The sequence below is a fragment of the Motacilla alba genome, chromosome 23 (genome assembly GCF_015832195.1).
Source record: "Motacilla alba alba isolate MOTALB_02 chromosome 23, Motacilla_alba_V1.0_pri, whole genome shotgun sequence".
Lineage (NCBI taxonomy): Eukaryota > Metazoa > Chordata > Aves > Passeriformes > Motacillidae > Motacilla > Motacilla alba.
Genome location: NC_052038.1, coordinates 5,133,570 through 5,159,441, shown reverse-complemented (window position 1 = coordinate 5,159,441; position 25,872 = coordinate 5,133,570). Strand labels below are relative to the sequence as shown.

The 25,872-nt window shown below is 55.2% G+C and overlaps 1 protein-coding gene across 1 annotated transcript; it reads left to right on the top strand.

Moving 5' to 3' along the window:
* Positions 1 to 89: 89 nt before the first annotated feature.
* LOC119711074 (E3 ubiquitin-protein ligase RNF19B-like) lies at positions 90 to 25,554 on the top strand. The gene is given in 12 exon segments (XM_038160806.1): positions 90 to 212; positions 13,802 to 14,240; positions 14,243 to 14,301; positions 14,303 to 14,469; positions 19,313 to 19,518; positions 21,069 to 21,213; positions 21,605 to 21,767; positions 22,221 to 22,335; positions 22,783 to 22,923; positions 23,085 to 23,292; positions 24,240 to 24,371; positions 24,769 to 25,554. Coding segments are annotated over 11 exon segments (2,160 nt in total). The 5' UTR covers positions 90 to 212; positions 13,802 to 13,903; the 3' UTR covers positions 25,256 to 25,554.
* The last annotated feature ends 318 nt before the right edge of the window (positions 25,555 to 25,872 follow it).

Below are 25,872 nucleotides of genomic sequence, written 5' to 3'. Positions count from 1 at the left end.
GTCGCTGTGGCAACGCTGGGCAGGGAAGCAGCAGCAGCAGCGGGATGCGATGGGCGGCTGCGTGGCGTGGAGGGTGCGCTGGGGAGGCTGCGGGGGCCGGGCTGCGCTGACATCACGCGGGGAGGTGGCGCAGAGGGAAGGGGAGTGGGAAAGGGAGAGCGGGGAGACTGCGGAGGGGACAGAGCGGCACCGGCAGTGGGCTCCGGGGACAGGTAAGGGATGCCCGGGGGCAGCGGGGCAGGGGGGGCTCCGCGGGCTGCCGTGGGATCAGCGCCCGCCTCGGCATCTCTCGGGGTGATGTGGAGCTGGGGGACGGCTCCTGGGCAGCGGGAATATTATACAATGCCTGAAGAGCCTGGCACAGCAGGGCTTGGCGGTGGGACAGCGAGAGCAGGTCAGAGCCCAGCTGGCTGGTGCAGGAACTGGTGTGTGACAGCAGTGTGTGTGGCACTGGTGCTGTACTGGGAAGAGCCGGGAGTACCTGCACTTCCAGAACAGGATAAAGGGACTGGAGAGCAGCCCTGGTCCCTGGCTGGAGAAGGGCAGCAGAGTTCTCCCTAGGGATTGCAGCACGGGTCATTGGTGAAATTAATCAGAAGTTTGAGACTCCATGCCCTGAGCTGCATCTGTCTTAGAGGAGGCTGTGAGCAGAGCTGGTGCACTGGGACGGAGCCCAGCAGCGCGTTTGTGGTGGGAATCCTAAACTGCACATCCCCAGCAGCCTCAGCACTTCCCCTGCCTGTGCAATAGTTCTGGGGAAGGCAGCCAGGTGCATGGGTACTGCCAGGAGCTCTCTGCATGTGGATCCTGGGGATTGCAGACCTGGGAGGCAAAACAACGAAGTCCTTGAAGCCTCTCTGGGTGTCGTGTTGCCTTTTAGCACAAGGGTTGCATAACGGGATCTGTTTTGTTAGCAGAGGGAGTAAGGGTGACGGTCACCTCTGCCCAGCAGTACCTGTGTGCTGTGCTGGCCCGTGGTCCTGGGGGGAATTTCATCTTTTTCTTGATCCAAGAGTTGGGCTGGTTCCTTGCTGCTTGTGGGTTCCCAGCTCTGATCCCACAGCAGCAGGGTGTAGGGACTCTACACCTACACTCAGAATACGCAGCCTCAGCAAACTAGAAAATGAGTTTTTGAGCACCCCACACAGCTGTGCTGACCTGACGCTGGCCTGTCAGGATTCTCAGGGTGTTACCTGACTGAGGAACACACATCTGGGCTCAAAAGCTCTGTGCTGGTGACCCCTGTGGGTGTCAGAAACCAGTGTGGGAGTGGAGATGAAAGAGGCACAAAGTAGAAACCTTGCTTGAAATCCAAGAACAGGGAGAGGCCAATGCTCCTGTCACGACCATTTCGTTGAACCAGCACGTTTCCTGAGGCATTCAAAGGGCTGGGGGCTGTGACCCAGTGGGACCATGAGGAAATGCAGCCAGGAGTGCCTGAGAGTGTAATCGCAACGAGAAGCAGAAATATGCTTTAATTAGGGAAGCAATTGCTGTGTGATGCACAATCCCTGCCCACCAAGGCACACATGCTGGGTCTACTGGGACCCCTTGGGAGTGGCCCAGGTGGCCACAGTGCTGCTTATGGCATGGAAACTGCCAACAGCAACAGCTTGTGCTGCTCTGTGGGGCTTCTCTGGGAGCAAGGGGTGGGAGCCCCACGCCGGGAGGGTGACAGGCAGTGCTGTCACCCAGGTGGCTGCAGGGCCAGCTGCATTCCGAGCCTCTGGCATGGGAAGGCAGGGAGGGGAGGGCCCCTCAGCTGCTCCGTGCCAGCCCTCAGCTCTGCCCAGGGCAGCTGTGCTGGGAGGGAGCCAGCTCGGGATGGGCCCCTGTGCCCCAAGGGGGACCTCACTGGGCACAGCCTGAGCTGGGCTCCCAGGGCCACTTAGGGAAGGGTGCAGGGAAGAGTTAACACTGCTGTTCTTCAGTTTCATTCCCCAGGTTGTGGTTCTGCATGACCAGCAGCAGGACTGCTTCAAAGTCATGTTCCAACTTGAGTTTTTTCAAGGTTATTCAAAATTCAGTGCGGGAATGGCACCAGGACCTCTCACAAACAGAAAGGCCAAGTCACCCCCTCCTAGTCCTTGACCTTCTCCAGGCTCAGCTGGCTCTCTTTGCTTTCCCCCATACTTGCCTACACTGCAAAAGGGATGATCATGTGAATATTACAAAGCCTGGCATCTGCACATCAGCTGCAGCAGCTGAGGCTCTGACATATTCCCGGTGCCTTGGTGTGACCCTGTCCCCACAGCCATGCTCTGTCACCTGAGTGTTCAGCCCCCACCACAGGCTGTCACTGCCAGGCACACAATAATACAGAAATGCATTATCTGGGAACTCGTGCTCCCTCCTGGGAAAAGTGCTATGGATCTGCGAGGCTCTGCAGAGACCTGGAGCATCAGGAGGCGCTGCCTTTGTGCCAGTGTCCAGAGAAGACCCTGGGAGCCGAGCCAGGTCCTGTGAGACATTTTAATCCTGCCTATTTCACAGGCTATCTCGGCCACGACTCCACTGCAGTGAACATTTCCCCCTTCCTTTGTTAGGGGCACTCACAGGCACCTACTTGGTGTTTGTTTTCACTCCTTATCTGGTGCCACCGGGAGCGGGCAGGGCAGCAAGGAGAGTCAAGGAGACTGGGAATACACATTCCCACTGTTGCCTGGCCACCCTGGAGACCCCTCAATCCTCTCCCTAAAACCAGGCTGAAATTTCTTTCTGCTGAGGTGGCTGTTTGTTAAATAGTTGAGGTTACTTGAGTAATCAATAGTTCTCTGGGTCCCAACAGAAATATTATCCCTTTGGCCAAATCAGCTTTTCCATCTTTGCTGTAAACCTGCTCCTGACTCTCAGCTGTTGAAGGATTGAGGCGCATTCCCGATTTACCTGCACAGAACTCCACTCCTCTTCTTTCCTCCTGCCAGCACCACTTCTTCTCTCTGAGGCTGAGCTGTAAGGGCTGGAAGCACATGGAGAAATCACTGGAGTCATTCAGTCTCAGCCCTTCTCTTGGCCCTGCCCCAACAGCTCCTTCTCTCTGCTTGCTCCTCCAAGGAGAGAGGTGAGAGTCAGTGGGATCCTCATGGCCAAGGGCACTGCTGACATAACTCCCAGTCCATGGACTCCAAAACAACTTGGCTCAGCTGCTGCCAGCTGAAAAAAAATTGTTCCCATCCCACAGCAGGAGCTGTATCCCAGAGAACCAGGGCTGGAAGACAAGGCACACAGTGAGGTTCCGTGGCTGCACATAAATTTTCCTTGCAAACAGGCAAAGGCACCAACTCCCAGGAGCTGGACTTCTGGTTCCACCCCAGCAGCCAAAGGCTGGGCTGTGGCTCTGGGCTCCAATTTCTTGTGACTGAAGGAGGCCACGAGGTTTCTTCTGCTGCTGGGGCAGTGGAAACAGCCTTGCTGTGCATTGTGAGCATCTCTGCACATCTCTGTTCTTTCCAAACCAGAAAAGGTCACAGAGACCCAAGAGAAACCCACTTCCCTCCTTCACTGAACTCCTTCTGCCTCGCACATGCTTTTGTTGCCATGCCTTGCTTGCCAAAGGCAGGAACAAACACTGGGGTTTGGCAGGGCTCAGAGCCTTGGCGTGTTGGATGGGAAAGAGGCATTCTTGGTCCCCAGCCCGGGGACAGGGCTCTGCTCCACGTCCACTGCCAGATTTTCCAGCTGCGATTTCGCTGCTCATCCCATGCTGAGGGCACCGTTCTGGGCATGGGGAGCACCCCTGGGTGCTGGGCTGTGAATCCTGCAGGAGATCCATGGAAGGGGGGAGGGAATAGCTGGAGCAGCACCCAGAGCTACGTGGAGCCCTGCATGCTGCTGTGGCTGAGCTTCACATCCAGGGAGAAGCACAGGAGCTGGTGCTGCCCTGAGAGGCTTTTCCCAAAGAATGCCTGATTCCAGGGGAGCTGGGAAAGGCAGAGGGAGGCCGTGTAAAGCCAGGCTGTCTCTGCTTTGGTTAAATAGGGCTGGTTTTGCTGACAGCTCCTCCTGAGAGACTGCAGGGAGGGATTCTGTAACTCAGGGGCAGCTGAGAGGCTCTTGGCAGCTACTGCTGCTTCAGTGTCAGGCACTGGACTTTTCCTGGTGCTCAGGGGAAAAGGGATGGCAGCCCGGATCAGAGATGGCAGGGCTGGGCAGATGAGAGGCTGCTGCCTCCCTGTTAGAAGGATGCTCTGGAGCAACAGCAGGGCCTGATTTCAGAGAAGCATTTGAGGTCTCAGTGCACACGGATCGCCCCAGAAACCTCCTACTCAATTTTCTGCTGTGCACAGCCCAGCCTGAGGCAGCACAGGGGACAGTTTGCTCCAACACTGGTTAAGACAGCCCTCAGACGACAAGCCCCAGAGAGGAGCGAGTGTTTCTCATGGTGGTGAAGGGCTGAGGGAGAGGAGGGAGAGAGAAGAGGAATTTCCTGGTTGTGGTAAAGGTGGGTTGTGCTTGAAGTTAGAGAGAATAGGCTTGTGGCCACTGCATCAGGCTGCGGGAAGGAAGGCGTGGGTCAGCAGCAGAACCCAGCAGAACAAACCCCATTTGCCTTTCCACGCCAGCCCGGGAATGAAGGACAAACTACAGCCCCCCTCTCCCTTTGCCCACCTTGTTGTGCTGCAGAGAACAGAGCACAGGGGGAACAGCCGTGGACTGAGCTGGGGCCTGGCAGCCAAGGGTCAGACTGGGGAAAGATCTCAGCTGAGACAAGGGAACCCTGAGCAAGCACGTGTTCAGGGTGAGAGGCTCGCACATTCCCCACCTGGTTAATGCTGGCTCGGCCCTCTGGAAAATGACACACGTTTTCCTTGCTGTGGGGCCAGAGGGCTGTGCTGGGAGCTCTCGCTGCTCCCCCAGCCTGGCTGCAGGCAAGAGGTGCTGCTGGCAGGGTCCAGAATCACTGTTCTTTCCCCTTTTCACAGCTGTTGCTGGTTATGAAAATGGGACTGTTCCCCAGGCAGTTCTCAGCAGGAACTGCCCTTTCCAGGGCTGACCACATGGGCTCTTTCTTCCTCTTCCCACCTCCTGACAGCAGTCACAGTTTTGGGTACGTTCTAGTCTTGGCAAAGCACTGCCCTTCCCTGCTCCTCTTCCTCACATGACACACAGGAGAGAGAGGCTGTGGCCTGTGGAAGGGGAATGTTTGTTCCTGGACTGAGATCAATACAATTCTTGAGCCAATCCTCCTCGCAAAGCTCAAAGAGAGAAAGAAGAGAAGTTGGGGTCAGTCTCACGCAGTGGGGATTTCCACCCCAAACCGTCAGTCAGAGACCCTGACACCAGCTCTCCTTTTCCCAGCGCAGGCTGGGGGGCACAGCTTGCAGGAACGCCAGGGCACGTTGTGGAACATTGTTTCTTGTCACATCTGATGCCGTGTCAACAGCACAAAAGAACACTGAGAAAAGCTTTGGGAGGGCAGGAAGGAGACAGCAGGGCTTGCTGCTGCTGGAAGCTGAGTTCTTGGTCCCCAGAGACTGAGTTCTTCCCCCCCCAGAGCTCAGCAGAGCGGTCAAACACCTCTGCAGGCAGTGAGGCTGTGCAGGAGTTACCACAGATTTCAGGGTGGGAAACGCCAGGGTTCAGAGCTTTAGCCAGTTTCTAAGAGAAAAGAGCTGGACTAGCAGGAAAGGGGAATGACTCCAGGCCAGCTTTCTGGCAGTGCTGGATACTCAGAGGACACTGATGGCACAGAAGGGGGTGGGTTTGGGCCACGTTAGGAGCTCAGGAGTCCTTTGGAAAACCCAAATAATGCAACTGAGGTAAGGCAGAGAGGGGTGGTCTGGCTGAGGCCAAGCTCAGTCTGAATAATTCCTTCCACTCTCTCTTCCACTTTTGTGCAGTCAGGCAGGAAGCTGAACATTCTCTGGCTGATTTTGGGAGTGCAGAGGTCAGTGACCATTGATCATCCTGGCTCTGAGGAACAGATGAGTGTGTTAGCAGCCAGCCCTGCACTCAGCTCCCTCCTGACTCCTTAGCACACATCCACAGAATTTCCTGGCTTTTTGTTTCAGAACTCAGGGAAAATTCCTGCCACCAGCGCTGAGTTAAATTGAAAGTTGGTAAATTCAGGAGGCTTCTTTCGACAAGGCACTAACCTTTGGAATTGCCTCAAGAGCTGCTAAAGTCAAATAATAACTGGCTTGGAAAATCCTGATGGTTTTATGACCTTTCACAATGTCTGTACTTCTGTACCCAGACAAGGGTCACCACACTCCTCCAAGACATGACCAGAGGGATAAAGGAAGAGTTCTCTTCCTGTCTTTCCCTATCCTGGTGTGATTGCCATTGCTCAGCTCTGTACAGCACAGAAATTACCCCAGGCCAGAGCAGTGTGGCTGGAGTGCTGAGCCTGTTCCCATAAACCCCACTTTGGGATGACAATTCAGCTCCCTCCACGACCTCCTGACGAGTGAGGGAATGTGGCTGTCGCCATTGCTGAAGGGGCTTCAGAAGACCCTGCTGAGGGCAGTCGTGCTGTTCGTTCTGGGAAGTTCTGCTGAGACCTTTCCCTTCCCAGGTGCTTTGTGGGATTGAAGCCCAAACCTCCTTGGAGGCCAGGCAGCCACTGGGACAGGCTCCATCCACCACCTGCCCCTGGCAGCAGGTCCCAGTGGTGCTCAGTTCACTGGAGCTTTCTCCCACTAGCAGGTCCCTGCGAGCAGTGGATTACGCCCTGGCAACAGGGACACTGCAACATGCAAGCCCCAAAACTGCAGTGCCTGCTCCACTACACAGCAAAATAGGTCGTGCATCAGCAAATGAAAAAGGACAGATGGTGTCTGCTAATACAGCTTAGTTTATGGCCTGCAGGATTAACTCACTAGTTGTCATGTCTGCAGAAAATAGGAAACGGGTGGGTCAGCTGGAGGAAACGTGTGGTGTGCCCAGCCCCACCTTGCTGTGGGATGCACCAGCTGGAGAGGATGTCAGAGATCCTGTGAGGTTTTGAGATGTTGCTGAAGGGCTGCCAGTGTTTTTTTGGGGGCTCTGGGCACTTGGCTTGTGCCAAGCCTTCCTGCCCACCTCGGACTCCCACAGTCCCACTGCAAAGGTCAGCGCTGCAGGGATTGATGCGAGCTGAGCAGGGATCTCCAGCAGAGACGGGGACACCCTCTGTGGTCTCTGCTCCAGCAGCTCTGCAGGAGGAGCCCACAGCTTGCTGTGCTGTGCCAGCTGCAGGACAGCCTCCAGTTCAGCCTTTTGAACTCCCAAGCACCCACGTGTCTGCAGGAGTAAGACCGAAAGCTGAGGCAGAAGCCTCAGGTCTTTTCAATGCCTTCTCTGTGACACACTGTTCTCCTTTCCTGGAAACCAGGCCAGTGCCTCACTCTGTTCTCCTTGCAGAAATCCAAGCCCGTGCCAGAGCTCTGCCTTGTGCATCTGCTCTCTGAAGGGCAGGACAAACTCTTCCTCAGCTCTCCATGGGTGCTCCTCCTGAAGATTTCACTTTGATCTTGCTGCTTCTGCTATGGCCACGTTTGCTCGTGTCCTGCAGGATGCTGAGCATCCCAAAAACCAGCTGGCATCAGGGAGATACTCCAGAGCCAGGAGCATGCCATGCCATGCCATGCCATGCCATGCCATGCCATGCCATGCCATGCCATGCCATGCCATCTCCATGCCTCTTGGCTTTCTGCTGTCACAGGTGTTTGTCACCACCACCTTCTAACCACAGCCAGCCATCACAGGCACTGAGGTTTTCTCCAGTGACTAATTTGCCTGTGTTTACGCCAACACCAAACATTTAATTGTCTATTTAATGACTCAGGTGAGGAGGGCGTCTGGCTCCTTCCTCCTGCCATAGGGATCTGGCCAGCCCTATCCTGATGGCAGCACCATACAGTGCTAAACCTTCTCAGCTATAAATCCCCCATCATTAAGGGTAGCAGGTCAGTGGTGAGAGTGACTTGAGAGCAGGGATCATTGTCACTTCTATCCCCAAAGCTGTTCAGCGAGCGTGGAGGTGAATAAAGAACACAGAACAGCCTGTGCTTTTATTACAAAAGGAAATGCTGCTTTTTGTAGAGGGGAAAAGCATGTCAGATTACTATTATAAGTAATTGCTTAATGGTCCCTACCTTTGCGTCACTGCTGAAGTACATCCGAGTCCCTTTTTGGGGTCTCTCCTCGCTGCACGTGTGTCACCAACGGGGCCAAGCCCGTGGCCACCCCAGCTGTGGGAGCCCTGCAGGAGACGGGATGGGGGAGCTAGGTGGGCACGAGAGCCTCCACATTCCTCCCCCTCGAAATCTCCCCACCTCCCACCTCATTTATCAGCTGCTGACAAGCCTTGCCATGTGTGTAGGCGGCTCCCAAGCTTCCAAGACGATTCCCCGCTCCCCCCACCTCCCATCCATGAGAGGATTTCGGGGAGGGGGAGCTCAGCGTTCCCCCGGCTGCCGGCCTGTTCTGCAAGGGCTGTTCTGATGCTTTCAGAGAGCTCCATGTGGTAACTCTCTCCCAGGATTTCACATGACAGCCTCTTCCCCAGAAAGTCACAGCAGGGAGTGGAAGATTGCCTTGCGTGTGGGTGTTAGGAGGGAGCAGAGTGGGATGGGGAGATGGAGGGGAGAGGAGGTGTAACCACAGACTAAACCAGAACAAATCCTCTCGGAAGAGCCTTGCATTTCTGATCCCAAGGCTCTCATCCCCTGCCTCTTCCTCTTCATTTAAAAGAATGTCAATCCTCGTTAAGTCCAGCAGAGAAAAGAGGAGTCAAGCACAATCATCTCCTTCCTTCCCTGAACACATCTCAGGGGACCAGGAGAGGCAAACAGAACACGAACTAACTGGATAGAGGCAGAGATGTGCACACTGGGGAGAGCCCTCCCCAGCCACGGGTGTCTTCCCTGGAGAGACATGAGCTGCCGTTAATGACATCTCCATCTGACAAACGATCACAGTGTATGTCATTACCACCCAGTGCTTCCCCGGGGCCCTGGCAGAAAATGACCCCAATGAGGTTCAGTTCCTGCACTCACAGCTGCTCCCCGTGAACGTTCAGCGTCCCTCGCCGCAGAGCTCCAGGCTCTCGGGGTTAAGCCCCGCCGAATGCCTCGGGCAAGCCGAGATTGACATCCCTGCCCTGGAGCTGGGACCCCTAAAAGAGGAGTAGGGAAGCCCACGTGGCCCTGGCACAACTCTCCAGGGCAGGGAGCTGGGGGGACACCTCGCACTGCACTTCTGAGAGGTTTAAAACGACCTCTGTGCTACTTCAATCTGTGTGTCCCTCTCATCTTCCTCCAGATGCTGTGTGTCCCTCTCATCTGTGTGTCCCTCTCATCTTCCTCCAGATGCTGTGAGTGCAGCACATCCCAGGTGAGACCCGTGGTGGGTCCTCAGAAGAGAGACCCCCTGAAACTGCCATCTGCATTTTGGCATCCTGATGCACCTGGATCACTTTAACAGCCCCGGCTGTCCCACCTTAATAGGGCCAAAGGTCTCAGCCTGCCCAGCAAAACCAGAGCTGAGTCATTCCTGAGTCTCCCTGTGCAAAAACGAGGAAGAATTCCTGGTGTAAAGCTGCTCCCCTCCTTCCTGCATTTCATCAGCAAGCAGCGACACGAGCTGGGTTTTCTCTAAACTCCATTTGCTCTGCAATGCAGCCTGTCCCCCTTGAATAACCCCCCCATCCCTGCCTGGGAAAAGTGGGAGAAACCCTGAGGAGACCCACGGGCTTCCAGAGAAAAGAGGCAGTGCTGAGGAGAGGTTCACACCTCGGTGCCTGCATTCCAGAGGTTTAAGGCAGACTGGATCTTTGAGTGTCCTGAAATAGCTGTTTCAACACCCCCTGTGTCCTGCATGCCAGGGAGGAGAGCATCAGGCAGGTATTTCCCATACCTGTGATATTTGGGTCACCAGGAAGGGGGGAAAGGTGGGCAAAAGGGATGTGGTAAGAGCTAGAATTTCAATTTTGTCGGCTGCAAACCCAAACCGACGTGCCTCCTGCCACGGCGATATTCCCGGCCAGGCACACCCCGCTTCCTCCATGCAGTCTGACTTTCACAATCCCTTCCCAGCAGCTCAGCCTCTGCTTTCACTCTCTGAATTACCAAGGGGAATTTTCATTACATCACCAGAGGCGCTTCCTCCTCGACAGTGACAGAGCCGTCACTCTGCTTTGCAGGGTTTTTTTGGGGGTGTGGGTGACCACGATATTTCTCTGGAAAGAGAAATACCTCCCAAAAGCAGGTCCAGCCCGGCTCAGCCTCCCCCAGTGGCTCCATCCAGGCTGGGAACGGCACTGGGCAGTGTGGGGTGGCTCCAACCGGTGTCTGGACAAAGCCTTCTCCCTGGAAGCCTTCCTGGGGGATACAGCGCTTTCAGGCAGCTTTAAAAGTCGCCTGTGCCAAATCCAGCGGGGTCGGAAGTCAGCAATCTTCCAGCTTTCTGCCAGCGTAAGCAAAAGCAAATTTGCCTATTGGAGCTGGGATTTGCAGAATGATTCGCCGCAGCGTTTGAATCCCCCCTCGTCACGCCCCCGCCTTCTGTATCTTTTTTTGTTTGTTTGGTTTGGGTTTATCTTTTCAAATATCCCCCAGTTTAACGGTCAGGCTGGTGGCAGCTTCCCCGCAGCTCCGGGGAGGGGCTGATCTGATCTCACTCCCAATCCGGTGACATCCCAATCAGCCTCTTTTCCTCCCTGGCAGCTTGCTTTCCTGCCCTCTGCATCCAGTTCCTGGCTGTTTGTCTTGGGGTGTTTGTGGTTGGTTTTTTTTTTTTGAATCAAAACAAACTACCGGGTTCAAACTGCTAGTCAGGAACACGCTGAGCAGGAGCCTTTGCTCCTGGCAAGGGCTGTGGAAACTCGCCGTGGAGAAACACCTCTGCCATGGAGAACTTGTTTTTAAGTAGCTGGGAAGTCTGGAGCACAGCAGGGTCCGGACAGTTGGAAATCTGTATCTCAGAGCTCCATAAAAGCACTGAATTCCCTCAAATATATAACCACTGGCTAGAGCTCTGCACAGCTTGAGAGGAGGGAAGATGGCTCTGAAGTCACTCGGATTTACCCTGGCCTCCCCCAGCCTTGCTGGTATCGTGATTCCTCATATAAGGCAGCGAAGAGTCATTTCTGCCCCATCAGCCCATCCTTTCCCAGGAGCTCCAGATGGTTTTGCTCTCTGTCTCTCTGTGTCTGCATTACTGGTAATTCAGGCCTGTCTCACATTAGCTTTTGAGCTGAAACCTTCCCACAATTAGTTAGAGTCTGTTCTACGCTGCAGAGGACGCAGGGCTGAGCTGGCAGAGCGCTGTCTGGGAGATCCGTCCCACACAAGTCCTGTTCAGGTTTCTCTATTTCAGTCAAGAGTGTGATTTTTCTAGTGAAATCATCAAAGCAAGACAGTCTCTGCTACAGATGGGCAGCGACAGCCATTTGAAAATGCCTCATACCCAGCTTGTCTCAAGACAGGAGTAGGTAATTTCAATATAATCTCGATTTACACCAATATAACATCTCTCCCTTCTTCATCTGGCCCTCCTTTCCCAAGGAAAAGGGTCCTTTTCCTCTGGGAGCTCCACACCACAAAGTGTCAGGGAAATCTTCATGCCTGCCCAAGGACCACAGCTCAGCAGCTCACTGCTCAGGGAAAATGTGCTCCACAGACACCCTGGAAGCATCCCTGCTTCTCTTGGAGCAGAGCTGTTTGGCCCTTGCCAAATTAACTTGCTAATTAACAGGGTTTTTTGATCCCAGGCAGGAATTTACCACTCTGGGGCCAAACCTAAGTGTGGTCCAAAACTCCCAGCTGGTCCAAAGCCCCGTGTGCTGGGGCAGGAATGTGAAGAGCTGACAAATGTCTGGGGAATGCAATCTCTGGGGAAGGACTGGGGTGTAGCAGACATCTTGGGATAAGCAGTGAGGGAGGGTGCATGGCAGGCACAGAATTAATGGAGAAGGAACAGGGAAAAGCAGGATTGCTGCAGGGCGTTTAGGAGAGGAGGAAGCTTCATTTGTGCAGGTGATTTACTCCTTCTGTGCCTTCATTCACCCATCAGACAGGGAAGTGTCATCATTATCCTCGACGTGACAGATCTGGGGTCTTTGCCTGCAGCAATCCAGCAGCACCAGCACCGAAATCCTGGTTCCTTGTTCCCATCCCAGCTCTTGAAGGATTCTGGTAATAATAACCATGCAAACAGGCTTTGCTGAGGGAGATGATTTCAGGAACAGTGATAGCTGGGAGACAGTGATGGAGCCACACTTGTCACATGAATAACCACAGTCTGTCCAGTCAGAGCTGACAGTCTAAGGCAAGGCAGCTCCTTCTGTGCTGATTTAAGAGGCTCTTCGTAGACGCAGCAGATCTTTCTGCTTCACCTCCCCTGCATAATAAGAAGCAGCATCCTTCCTGTTAGTTTATCTGCCTTTGGATGGGATGTGAGGCTGGCAGACCCCTCTGGGCACAGGGGAACCCTGGAAGGAAGCTGAGGCTTTTAACTTTCTGCATGAGTGCAGTGAGAATGTGGGTTGTAGTTTCAGTGCCTCTAAACCTGGCACTCGGGGAGGAGTTCCCAGCTGAGTAAATTTTTATTTGATCTTCAAAAACATTATCAAGGAGGGACACACAGCGAAGGACGAGGTGCTCCACTGGGATGGATGGATTTAGAGGGGGCTCCTGAGGTTACAGACACCCCTCAACAACGAGAGATGTTAAAAAGCAAACTGCCCCAGGGTTTTTGGTTTTTTTTAATAGAAACCTTTTTTGTCTGCACAATCCAGCCAGAAGATTCCCCCCATTCCAGGCCCTGGGTGAGGCAGCCATGGCAGTGCTGAGTGAGGGATGTTGAGAAGATGTAAATCTGAAGGGAGAATCATAGAATAAGCTGAGATAGAAGGGATCCATCAGGAACATCGAGTCCAACTCTTAGCCTTATGCAGGACACCCCATGAATGCCACCATGTGCCTGAGAGTGTCACCCAAACATTGAGGGAATCAGGGCGCTGAGGGGAAAATGGGGAGCTGAAGGGAGACAGGGGTGTTTAGGGGACATGGGGGCACTGAGGGGAGCAGGGGGTGCCGATGGGACCAGGAAGATGATGCTGAGGGGAGCCAGGGGCTGAGAGGAGCAATGGCGCTGAGGGGAGATGGAGGTGCTGAGGGGAGCAGGGGCTGAGGGGAGCGATGGCGCTGAGGGGAGATGGAAGTGCTGAGGGGAGCAGAGGCTGAGGGGAGCGATGGCACTGAGGGGAGATGGAGGTGCTGAGGGGAGCAGAGGCTGAGGGGAGCGATGGCGCTGAGGGGAGATGGAGGTGCTAAGGGGAAATGGAGATGCTGAGGGGAGATGGAAGTGCTGAGGGGAGCAGGGACTGAGGGGAGCGATGGCACTTGAGGGGAGATGGAGGTGCTGAGGGGAAATGGAGATGCTGAGGAGAGATGGAAGTGCTGAGGGGAGCAGGGACTGAGGGGAGCAATGGCGCTGAGGGGAGATGGAAGTGCTGAGGGGAGCAGGGACTGAGGGGAGCAATGGTGCTGAGGGGAGATGGAAGTGCTGAGGGGAGCAGGGACTGAGGGGAGCAATGGCGCTTGAGGGGAGATGGAGGCGCTGAGGGGCGGGGGGCACCAAGGGAAGCCCAGAAGCAGAGCGGAGGCTCAGCTCTGCCTCACCGAGATGCTTTAGAACCACTTCCAGGCGCCCCAGCCGCGGGACGGGGACGGGCACACGGACGGGCACCGCAGGCTCCGGGACTGCCCGGGGGCGGTGCCCACAACCGAAATGGCGGCGGCGGCGGCCGCGCCCGGTGCGGGGCGGGACGAGGCGGAGCCGCGCTCACCCGGCCCCGGCGCCGCTTTCGTTACAGCGCGGCCGAGGCAGGGACGCGGCGCTCGGAGCCCCCGGACTGATCCGCCGCCACCACCTCGGACCCCGCCGCCGGTGACACCGCCGGGCTAACCTCGCCGCCATGGGCTCCGAGCGGGACTCCGAGTCGCCGCGCTCCTCATCCATCCACTCGGCCGCCGCCAAGTGCCCCAAGCCCGGCCGCCGCCGCCGCCTCTCCTTCCAGAGCGTCTTCTCCGCCGCCGCCGCCTCCGCCGCGGGCGGCCGCCGCCGCGCCAAGGCCGAGCCGCCCCCGGCCGCCCCGCCGCCGCCCCCCGCCGCCCCGCCGGCCCCGCCGCCGCCGCCGCCGCCGCCGCCGCCCCCCGAGGAGGCTCCGGTGGTCCCGGAGGGCGAGGAGGAGCTGGAGTGCCCGCTGTGCCTGGTGCGGCAGCCGGCGGAGAACGCGCCGCGGCTGCTGTCGTGCCGCACCGGTCGTGCGGGGCCTGCCTGCGGCAGTACCTGCGCATCGAGATCACCGAGTCCCCGCGTCAACATCTGCTGCCCCGAGTGCAGCGAGCGCCTCAACCCCGCCGACATCCGCCGCCTGCTCCGCGACTCCCCGCACCTCGTCGCCAAGTACGAGGAGTTCATGCTGCGCCGCTGCCTCGCCGCCGACCCCGACTGCCGCTGGTGTCCGGCCCCCGACTGCGGGTGAGTGATGCGGTGGCGGTGGGATGATGCCGCTCCGTGCTGGGACAGCCCGGGCAGCGGGGGACCAGCTCGTCTCTCCGTCCTAGGACACCTTGGGGAGTGGGGAACCGCTGTCCACGTAGGGTGCTGTCCTCTCCATGCTGGGACAGCGCGTGGAGGGGGACACCCCCGTCCCTTCCGTCTGGGACAGCTTGGCAGGGAAGCCTGCTGTCTCCTTAGGGTGCTGCCCCATCTCTCTGTCCCGGGGCGTCTTGGGGAAGGTAGAACCCACCCTGGAGGGATGCTGCCTGTCCCCAACACGTGCTGGGATAGCTGGGTGAAGTGGAACGCGCTGTGGTTGCTGCCTATCCCCAGCAGGTCCTGCGGATGGCATCCCCATCCCGGCTGGGGTGGCCCGGGACTCACTGAGCTGCCCGTGCCCACGTGCGTCCCAGGACAGCACAGGGAGGGGTGGCTCACCCTCAGTAGGGCGCTGCTGTGTCCCAGGAAGAGCCCTCGCTGCAGGGGTTCTTTGCTTATCTGCAGTCTGTTCAGGACAGCTGATAGGCCTTGGGTACCGAAATTCCATCTATCCCCATTATCTCTCAGGAGCTCCAGGATCTGACCTTGGGGATTGTGAAAACACAGACAGATTGGGTAGGAGTGATATGACTTGAAGGGGGGTTTTAGCAAAGCCATCGCTTCCCTAATGTAACAGAAACCTTTTTTTTTTGTGCACAAATGGTAAGTGTGGACTTTCCCAGCTATGCATTCCTCTGCCAGTCCTGGGGACAGTGCATGGGGACAACGCTGCAGCCTCCAGTGGTGGGGAAGAAGGAACCCGTCACTTTTTCCCAGTGAGGACAGGAATACACAGCAGAGAGGAGTGATGTTGACTCACTGTCCATTGCCCAAGTGAGGAAACGTCTGTCTGTCCAGAAGTCAGCCCAGCCAAGCCTGATGACTGTGTAGTTATGAACGTGTTGCTTTCATTTTCTCTTCCCTTTTCTTTTAAACGAACTCTGTTAGGTTTCTGTTTTGGGCGTGAGCCGAAGCTGCCTGGAAAAGGGCTTGGTCGGGGAACTTAAGAGAAGTGCTGTGAAGTTGAGCTACAACTCAGCTTGGATGGCAATTCTGGGTAGCAGGAACATGAAAGGAAAGTCTGACCTAGTAGTCGGAATGGAAAAGTTGGTGGGAGGATTGTGAAGATTTAATCAGAGCCTTGTAATAGGCATCCTATGCAAATCAGTGAACCTGGCTCAGGTTACCCATTTCACGGCCTCTCGAGCATCCTGCATAATGGCTTGTTCCTTCAGAGGGTGAAGTTGACAGCAAACAACACCTTTGCTCCTTTCTGAAGCCAAATCAAGTGCGAGATCTCGATATTTCAGCAGCGCTGGGGATAAGATCAGGGAGATAGAGCAGCCACGGAGGGAATGCCTCTGCTGGTAACCGGCTGGGGAAAATCCGGTTCCTGCTCGCCGAATCTCAGCTCCTTGACTGTTGTGATGTTATCTGTGCCCAGGATAAGGTGTACAAACAGCGGCGTCACCCGGGCTGGCTGCTTGGAAGGAGCCAGCTCCAGCGCGGCCCGGAGGGCGTTGCCTCTGTGACAGCCTGAGCCTGATCCCTTCCTCTGGGGGGGTTTGGTGCCACACGCGGCTCTTTCTCTGAGCTAAAGCCTCCTCCCTGGCTAGTCAGGGAGCAGGATGAGCCAGGTGACATGCTGGCATCCTCCTCCCAGCTGCCCAGAAGAGCAAGAAGCGACCCGGGGGCTGTTGGAGATGTTGGAGACAGCTCGAGTGGACCAGCGCTGCTGGCGTGTCTGTAGCGCTCGAACAAAGGCTGTTGGAATCAGCCCTCCGGCAGGGAGAGGAATTAATCACCCTATTCATTCTTCCCAGCAGAGCTTGTGTGGCTGTGCTTATGTAAAATCAGGGTATGAATTATTTACAGCGGGCTTTCCCCGCTGTAGTAGTGCTGGAGTAGTACAGAGTGTAGGGCTGGGGGCACGGCAGAGTGATGTTTGGCACTGGATGTCACCCACCGCTGTCACCCGAACTGAAACTGGCCAGCAGCGTCATTTCAGTGTCAGAGAATCAAGGCATTCCTTTATTCTGGCCAGGATGTGCAGCAGAAATCATTCCATCCACACGTGCCTGGCTTGTGCAGTGAAAATCCTTCCATCCCACCTGGTTCTTTACCAGACTTTTCACACATTTATACATTAAAAACCCCCAAGAAATTCACGTTTGTTGGTCCTAAATTCCACAATGATTCCATCTCCTGTTGGTTACTGATCCCTTCGGTGCTGATTCAGTCCTCATTCTTTGGTTCTCTTACCGATCTTTCCCCAGACCAGGTGTCTCCAGCCTCGCCAGGGGGTGATGTTTGTTGATGTCCCTTTATTTCCTCTGTTTCTTCTGGCTCCTCCCAATCTGTTGATGTTCAGAGCTCAGGAGGCCTCACCCGGGCTTTTGAAACTTCAATTCCCCTCCCCCTGGGCAAAACCCCCGAGTGAAGTTACAACAAAAATGCTAAAGGTTCTATCATTACCGACCCCACAAGGGCTGGGGTGGCATTCTCCGGTCACCTCACCGAGGTGGCAGCATCAAGGACCCTAAAAACACCCTGTGCCTTCCTCACATCCCGCAGCATTTCCTAAATGAAAGAGCCTGGCTGTGCTGCCCGGGAGGAAGAGGAGGAGGAGAACACAACACCGGTGCGTGTTGCCATGGAGACCCTGGTCAATTGATGCGCCATCCATCGCAAAACAAATCATTTTCTGTGTTTGCAGCTCCGTTTTTTAGTGTTTTTTTTTTTTTTTCTTCCCTTGCTACAGTCAGGTGGTATCGCTGTCTAGTGTTTGTCACACTGCAGCCTTCCCAAAATCTTGGGAGAAAAACAGAACCTTGAAAGCAAACGGAGGTGTGTGGGCTGAGATCCGTGAATGGGCAAGGGGAGGGACAGAGGAAACTCGTGGCCATCCAAGGAGGGGGCTGGAAGTGGAGCTGTGCCGGTCCTGGGGTCTCAGGAAATGCTCACATTGCTTTGTGGGGGAAAACTCAGGGTGGAGAACTCAGTTTCTCTTCTTATCTAAAGGGATTGAGCCTGAAAATGGCCATGTAAGCCAGCAATATGTCAGAGGTCAGTGGAAGAGGAGAACCACTGTCCATCCAGGTCCTGCCATGTCTATTCCTCAGCATTTTGCTTCAAAACCCATTTTCTAGGTGACCTTGACATGGAGATGTGTTATTTCTTTCCCCACTAGACACTCCTGGAGCTTCTTTCCCCACAGCTGGGGGCTTGGGCCTGATATTTGTCATTTCAGCTCCAGCAATAAAATATAAGTGCTGATGATTTTAATTTCTTGAGTGTTAAAAAAAAAAAACCAACAACATTTTGAGTGAGGAGATAATTTATTTAGAGCGTGCTTAATATATTACACTGAGCTCTCCTAGGCTGCTGTTGTGGTTTGAAATAGCAGTGTCACAACACAGCTGGGCAGATGAAGCTTTTCCTTTCTGTTTTGCCAAGGGCAGGCTGGTTGAGGGGGGGTTAGTGGCAGGGTGAGGAAATTTAGTGGGATATTCCTTAGACAAGGTGCACGGGAATCGAATTCATCCCTCCCAACCCCCTGGGTCATTTCCATCACAGAATTATCACGTAGGAACAGAGCGGGTTGGGTTGGAATGGATTTTAAAGTTCATCCAGCCATGGGGCCCTTCCAGGGATGGAGTTTTCCCGTCTCTCCTCCTGCTGGGCTCAGGTGCAGGTGTGAGGATGCACAGGTAGGGCTGCAGTCGTGCCTGCCAGCCCTCAGACGTTGTTTCTCTGGCGATGCTGTCGTAGCCTGGCAGGATGAAGTTGCTCCAACTCCCACGGGATGTGAATCATTGTGGTATGACACATTCAGTGGTTCTCACGCCGCTGCCTCGGAGAAGAAGAGGCAAATACAACTCGAGCCACACAAGCTCTAAATATGAAACCTCAAACAGGAGTTATTCTCCTCTGACCACTAACAAAAATACCCTTTTTGCCATATGGGTGTTGCAGGACTGGGTAGGCACTTCTGGAACTGCTCGTGTCAGCCCCTGCCAGGGGAAACAGCCTCATCCTCAGTGACTGTCACTCAGATTTCTGCAGCACTGCTTGGTGATGCTGCTTAGGCTTCTGTGTACACAGGACACTTCCTTCTGGGCGTGTCACGCTACTGTCACACTGAGCTGGTTGAGCTTGGCCTCTCTCTCTTGCACAGTTGATTATTTCACTCCAATTCTGTCTTGTTCCAAAGGCAGGGCATTGTTCTTCACCACTCTTTGGAAAAGGAAGTTCTGAGGAGATCCTCAGGAGCTCGCTTGTTGACTTTGCTGCGTGTGGAACTGTTATTCTGGAGCTGTTATTCCACTTTTTTAGAATCATTCAGTTGATGGAAGTGCCCAGGACAGGCTCAGCTTTCCTAGGCTCCCCTGGACCATCCATAGATCTGTCCTAAGGAGATGAGGGATGTGTGTGCCTGGAAAGAGCAGCCAGAGCCCGTCCTGGGAGGAAACAGCAAGGAGTTAGCTGGGCACACTGGGCCAGACAAATCTGCCCTGTGTGAGCTGCCAGTGAGAACTGCCAGCAGTTACTGAGGAGAGAACAACTCAGCATCTCAAGCTGCCTGCAGGAAAGGTCCCTGCCCTGAGTAACCCAATTAGCAGTGCTTAATTTCAGGCCCTGCAGAGCTCAGGAATGTGTCTGGTGTGGAGGCTGCTGTGGCAGTGAGCAGGAGGGAGATGGGGGAGGTGGGCCGGTGGCTCTGGGGCGTGTGAACGAAAGCAAGTCTCCCTCGGTGACTTTGTGTGTGAATTCCTGCCCGCAGGTACGCGGTGATCGCCTACGGCTGTGCCAGCTGCCCCAAGCTGACCTGTGAGAGGGATGGCTGCCAGACAGAGTTCTGCTACCACTGCAAGCAGATATGGCACCCCAACCAAACCTGTGACATGGCCCGGCAGCAGCGGGCGCAGACCCTGCGCGTACGGACCAAGCACACCTCGGGCCTCAGCTACGGACAGGAGTCAGGGCCAGGTATGGATTTACCCATTTTTCATAGAACATCCCAACTTCAGAGACACCCACGAGGCTCCAGCTCGTTGCCCTGCAAGAGTCACACCCTGATTTTTTGGCTGCTTGGCTCTGTGTGTGTGTGTGATGAGGAAGCGGCACGTCTGTGCAAACCTCCTCCCCTCCAAGTGTCTCCAGCAGCTGTGAAACTCAGAGTCATTTCCCCTCCTCCTGTGTGTTGAACACATCTGATCTCTTCCAGCAGCACCAAATAGATCAGTAGGTGATGATGTGCTTTGGGGCCTTTTGTGTCACGGCAACTCCCCTCATCCGCCCCGGCTCTGCTTGTGGCTCTTTTGATCTTGGATGTTCTTGCTTTTTTTTGCTGAGCTAAACCCTGAACAAGCAGTCACTTTTTTACTGTTGCAGCTTCAAAGTTGCCCGGTGGTGAAGAGCAGCACTTGCAGCCAGCTGAGTGTGGGGAGCTCTGCTCCGTGCACTCTTAGTTCTTGGTAATGGCAGGTACCAAAAAAATGCCAACCCACAGAACTCCTCCATGCCTGGTAGGAGCTGCTGTGTCTGCTGTGTTTGTGTTCCTTAAAAATAACTGTATTGACTCTGGAAGTGGGCAGTGAGGCCATTTGTTGAAGCCCTGCCCTACCCCCAAACAAAATACCCTATTTTTCCTCCCGTGTGAGGAGTTCAAACATTAATTCGCTCAGCGTGGAGCTGTCGTGGGTGGTTCTGAGGTGGCTTAGTGGTGTGCCGAGGTCCAACATGCCCCAGTTTAGAGAACCCTAAGAATGGACAGCGTAGATACTGCCCCAGCCAGCAGAAAAACCCAGTTTTTCTATCCTGTTAGAGAGATCCCTGCCAGGAAGGGCACTTAGCCACGGGAAGGGAGGTTTTTGAGACAGTGGTTTCTCCCCACCCCGCCGTGCTGGATCCAGCCTGGTGATTAATAAGGTGTGAGCTGGGCTCACAGCTGGATTTCATCTTGCTGAGCTTTGCAGGGGCCAGCAGAGCCCTGAACCACGGCACAGCCATTGCATAACCACGATCAGATGATGCCTGAATTAAGGAAGGGATGAAAACCCCTTATCCTGCTCTGCCAGCAGCAGGCTGGGGCCTGGGCAGCCTCTGCAGCTGTGTGTGGCTGCAGCCCCTGGTCCCCTAAAGGCCAGGTTTGGGCTTTCTCCAGTGCCTGTTCTCCCAGTTGTTGTGTTGTTCTTGGCCCATGAATCACCTCCGTGGAGCAACTCAGTAATGGCTCCTCGTGCTGGGCAGGTATGACTTGTTCCCTGTGTTTAAGCCTGAATTCTGGAATACATCCCATTCGAGATTAGAACGAGCTTTTTCAAGTGGCTGTTGTTCCCAGTCCCTGCTGTTGGTAGGGTCTGTCCCACCAAAATTATCTTCTCTGAGATAAATTAAAGACACACCGCCCCCCGTGAGCAGCAAAGGTGTTCTGCCGCAGAGAAAATAAAGATGTCAGTCCTTGATGAGAATCCCCTGGTTGGTTGTTGACTCTCGGGGCAGGGATCCCCCCTGAACCCCCTGTTTCCCCCCCTCAGCCGATGACATCAAGCCGTGCCCACGCTGCAGTGCTTACATCATCAAGATGAACGATGGCAGCTGCAACCACATGACGTGCGCCGTGTGCGGCTGCGAGTTCTGCTGGCTCTGCATGAAGGAGATCTCAGATCTGCATTACCTCAGGTGAGCAGGGCAGCAGCACGTGCCTCTCTCGGGCTCTGTGGAGGAGTTCACTGCCCCCGCTGGACTTTCACCCTCCTGCTTCAGCGAGATTTTATTGTTTCTGACCCAAAGAGATGAACTCTGGTCCCACTTTACAGCATTCAGGTGCTCTTCCCACACCAAACAAAGCTCCTGATACAATTACCTTTGAGACCTCTCGGTGTACTGACCATTAAACATAGACCCAATAGTGTGACATTCACCTTTGGGGAAAAAAAAAGACAGAAAACTTATTTGCCTACCCGTATCCTAAATTTTGGGTTTTTATTCATGTGCAAGTTGAAGTTGGGATTCTCAGGAGCTTATAGAAATTGCTGGAGTGCTAATGTCATTTTTTTCCCCTTCCATGAAGCCCCTCTGGCTGTACATTCTGGGGCAAAAAGCCATGGAGTCGGAAAAAGAAGATTCTCTGGCAGCTGGGCACGTTGATTGGAGCTCCTGTGGGCATTTCCCTCATTGCTGGCATTGCCATTCCTGCCATGGTCATTGGCATCCCTGTGTACGTTGGGAGGAAGGTGAGTGTGGGGGGCAGAAGGCTTTGGGGTGTTCTCTGCGCTGACCAGAAATTTAGAGCTGATAGGAAGGGTGGATCTTGTCACAGAACCCAAACTCAGTTTTCTCTTCTGAAGCTTCTCTTATCTCCTGGGCTTTGTGTGGGCAGGGAGAAGGTGGTGGCCGATAGCCCTGGTAACCCTTCAGGCTCGAGGCCTCCCAAATGCATTTTGCATCTCTCTTGTGCCTCTGCCTTGACCCGGGAGCACCCAGGGGGTCCCTTTTGAGCCCGTCAGCCCTGTGCTTGTTGCTTCTTTTTCTTCAACACAGACCCTCCTGCTAGGTCTGCTCTGTGAGGAGACCTGTGCTCCAAATGAGGTTCTCCAAGGGCTCATGCAGCTGGCAAAGCTGTGAAATCACTTTTTAATGTCCCCTGGGTGTCTGCTGTTCTCACCTGGGGCATTTTCTTCCGCCAGATCCACAGCAGGTATGAGGGGAAGAAAACCTCCAAGCACAAGAGGAACTTGGCCATCACTGGTGGGGTCACCTTGTCTGTCATCGCCTCTCCAGTCATTGCTGCTGTCAGTGTGGGTAAGTGGGCTCTGCCCCGTCCCTTGTAGCCACTGAGACGAGTGGGTAGCCCAGCCCAGTGCCACGGGGGTGGCTGTAGGATGATTTGCAGAGTGCAGCTGTCTGTGGGTTTGGGTACGACGCTGTCTCACATCCTGGTGTGCTCGAGCTGGCCCGCAGCCAGCACAGGGCTTGTCTGCAGCTCCAGCTGGCTGTGCCACAGCCCATCCTGGAGTCCCCTGTCACACAGAGCTGCCTCCTGTCATGGTTTGGTGGCTGACGCCTTGGGGGTTCAATGCTCTTGGGGTTCACTCAGCCCACAGGGCTCCTCCACTGTCTGTCTGCATAACTGTGAATTGGAACCTTTAAAAGCAACAAAAGCATGACTCAGAGAGTCCCTAAAAAATCTTTTCTGTCTACCCAACACATCTTTAAGCTCCTCTTAACCCAGCTCCTCCTCCTCTCCAGGAATTGGGGTCCCCATCATGCTGGCCTACGTCTATGGGGTCGTGCCCATCTCGCTGTGCCGGGGCGGTGGCTGTGGGGTCAGCACAGCCAACGGAAAGGGCGTGAAAATCGAGTTTGATGAAGATGATGGACCCATCACAGGTAGTAACTGGGGATGGGAAGGGGGTGAAGCAAAAATGCTCTTGTTGCTGCCTCTCGTAATGAAATGCTTTATGGTCCTGATGTCTCCCAAACCTGAGATGAGCCATCGCAGCCGAGCGCTCCCACTGCCAATCCAACCCCTGTGCTCTCCTTCCCCGCAGTGGCCGATGCCTGGAGAGCCCTGAAGAACCCCAGCATCGGAGAGAGCAGCATTGAGGGGCTGACCAGTGTGCTGAGCACCAGTGGCAGCCCCACAGACGGGCTCAGCGTCATCCAGGGCAACTACAGCGAGACCGCCAGCTTCGCCGCCCTGTCCGGGGGCACCCTGAGCGGGGGGGTCCTCTCGGGGAGCAAGGGGAAGTACAGCAGGTAACTGGGCCGTGGGGAAAGCAGAGGGGTTCCCAAGGCCTCTGTGGGTTGAGTGGGTTTGATTTGGGGAGCTTTCCAGCAGTGTGAGTGAAGCTGCTTTGATCCAGGGGTTGTGTCGTGCTGGTTTTGTTGGTCTGCCGTAGAATAACCAGGTCTAGGAGATCACCTAGGATGATCTGGAGCCCAGAGCCACCCAAGGTGGGGAGACACAGATTGCTCACAGAGATTGTGGAGTCCCCATCCTTGGAGATGTTCCAGGGCCAGGTTTGATGGGGCTCTGAGCAGCCTGGTCTAGGGGAAAGTGTTCCTGCCCGTGGCACAGGGTTGGAACTGGATGATGTTTAAGGTCCTTTCCAAACCCAAACCATTCTGTGATTCTGTTTCTGGAGTCAGTGCCAGTCTAGTTCTTGCAAGGAGGACAGATCCCTACTGAGCTCCTTGAGACCACAGAGCTGATGCTTCAGCTTAATTTGGAGCAGCACAGAGCTCCTGCCTGCCCTGCTTAAAGCTATTCCAGCCCTGTTATCCCAGCCTGGAGGCTTCAATGCTTCCTGTTCTGCAAGCAGGGTCATGGCTCTCCAAGTCAGGAGGTTGCACCACAGTTTTCCTCCTAACTTGCCTGTGAGTCAGTTTGCTGGGTAATTAGAGCCACGTGTTGATGTGGCAGCCGGGATGTAATCACAGCTCTGTGCGAGATCCATGGAAATCAGCTCTTCGCAGGAATCGTGTGAGTCATGGATGTAAACACGGCTTTGCCTTCGTCATGGAAAACGGAATGGATTTGCCTAAATGGAGGCAAAAATGAGACTAAATCAGAGCAGCCACTGGGGTTAAACTCCTGTCACACTGAGCTGGGCCAGCTCACAGGGATTCTTGCCTTCCCGTGGGGAGCAGGGATGGGTTGGTGCTCCTGAAGCATTTCTGAGGAACCCTCTTCTTTCCTGCAGGCTGGAAGTCCAGGCAGATGTCCAGAAGGAGATTTTCCCCAAAGACTCGGTCAGTTTGGGGGCCATCAGCGACAACGCCAGCACCCGAGCCATGGCTGGTTCCATCATCAGCTCCTACAACCCCCAGGACAGGTGGGAGGACGTGGAGTGCCGAGCAGAGCGTTGGTGGAGGCCGTCCTGGAGAAATGCAGGCTCTGTGAGCGCTGCTGTGGGTGGTGGGATGGCCGTGTTTGCACCAGGCATCCATCCTTCTAGCACGGGAGGAGGGCTGGGGACAGTTTGGGAGCAGCCTCCGTGTGTGGTGGGGAGGCTGGGGAGGGGATCTGCAGCCCAGCACCCTCAGGGGCTGTTCTGGCGGTTTGAGGGGACTCTGGAGCTTTCCCAGCTCAGCCTGGGGGTGATCTTGGCTCTGTTGGAGAGCAGCGAGTCGTGGGGTGATGAGCAGCATCTTGCTCGTGTTTGGGGGGGGTGTGATCCTCCCAGTAGAGCCCAGTCAAACCCAGTAAGGTGAGGGTGGTTGTTCCTGCAGGGAGTGCAATAACATGGAGATCCAGGTGGACATCGAAGCCAAACCCAGTCACTACCAGCTGACCAGTGGCAGCAGCACCGAGGACTCCCTGCACGTCCACACCCAGATGGCAGAGAACGAGGAAGAGGAGGAGGAGGAGGAGGAGGAGGAAGACGAGGAGGACGACAACAAGCGGGAGCAGACGTGCGAACACCAAAGCTGTGAGCAAAAGGACTGCGTTGCCAGCCAGACGTGGGACATCACCCTGGCCCAGCCCGAGAGCATCCGCAGCGACCTGGAGAGCTCGGACAGCCAGTCGGACGACGTGCCGGACATTACCTCGGACGAGTGCGAGTCCCCCCTGTGCCAGACTGCCGCAGGCTGCCCCCACACCCCCAGAGCAAGAGGTGCCCAGAGCCCAAGTGCCCACCTGAGCCACTGTGCCCAAGCCGAGGGCTGCCGGCTGGATGAGATGGTCCAGCTGGAGTGCATCGAAGCCAGAGTGTGACCTGAGCACGCTCCCTGTCACTGCGGCTTCTGGGCCGGGGTCGTGTCCCCGTTGGCTTCTGTTTGCCATCCTGCAGCTGGTTCCCCCAGCCTCGCCTCGGGGAGTTGCTGTTTCTTACGTGACAGAAAAACGACAAAAAAAAAAAAGGAAAGGAAAAAAAAATTCCCCCTCGTCCTCTTTTTGTTTTAATTTATTGGTTCAAACTCTGTGAGGTGTGTAAGAGTGTAAATATGTGTGTGTCTGTATGTCTGCAACCATCCTAAGGGACTCTTGGAATAAAGACTCTGGTTGTCATTCGACCTGAATCCAGCTCATCCTTTCCAAAGCTGCAGGGAGATCTTCCAGCTGCCTTTGCCCACGTGAATGCTGTTCCCAAAGGCTTGGGAAGAGGAGAGGTCCCTCTTCTCCCTCTCCCTGTGCAGCAGGGCTGGGTACAGGTGAAAGGAGGGGAAGAATGGGGAAAAAAAGGCGAATTTCCAGCACTTGTGGGTGTGTGGGAGCTGAGGATGCTGAGAGCAGTGGCTCAGGTGGGACACTGGGGACGGTGCCTTTCCCCAGAGCACTCCCAGGAACCAGAGTTGTCCCTGGAATTGAATTGTTGGGCCCCACAGCCCCTC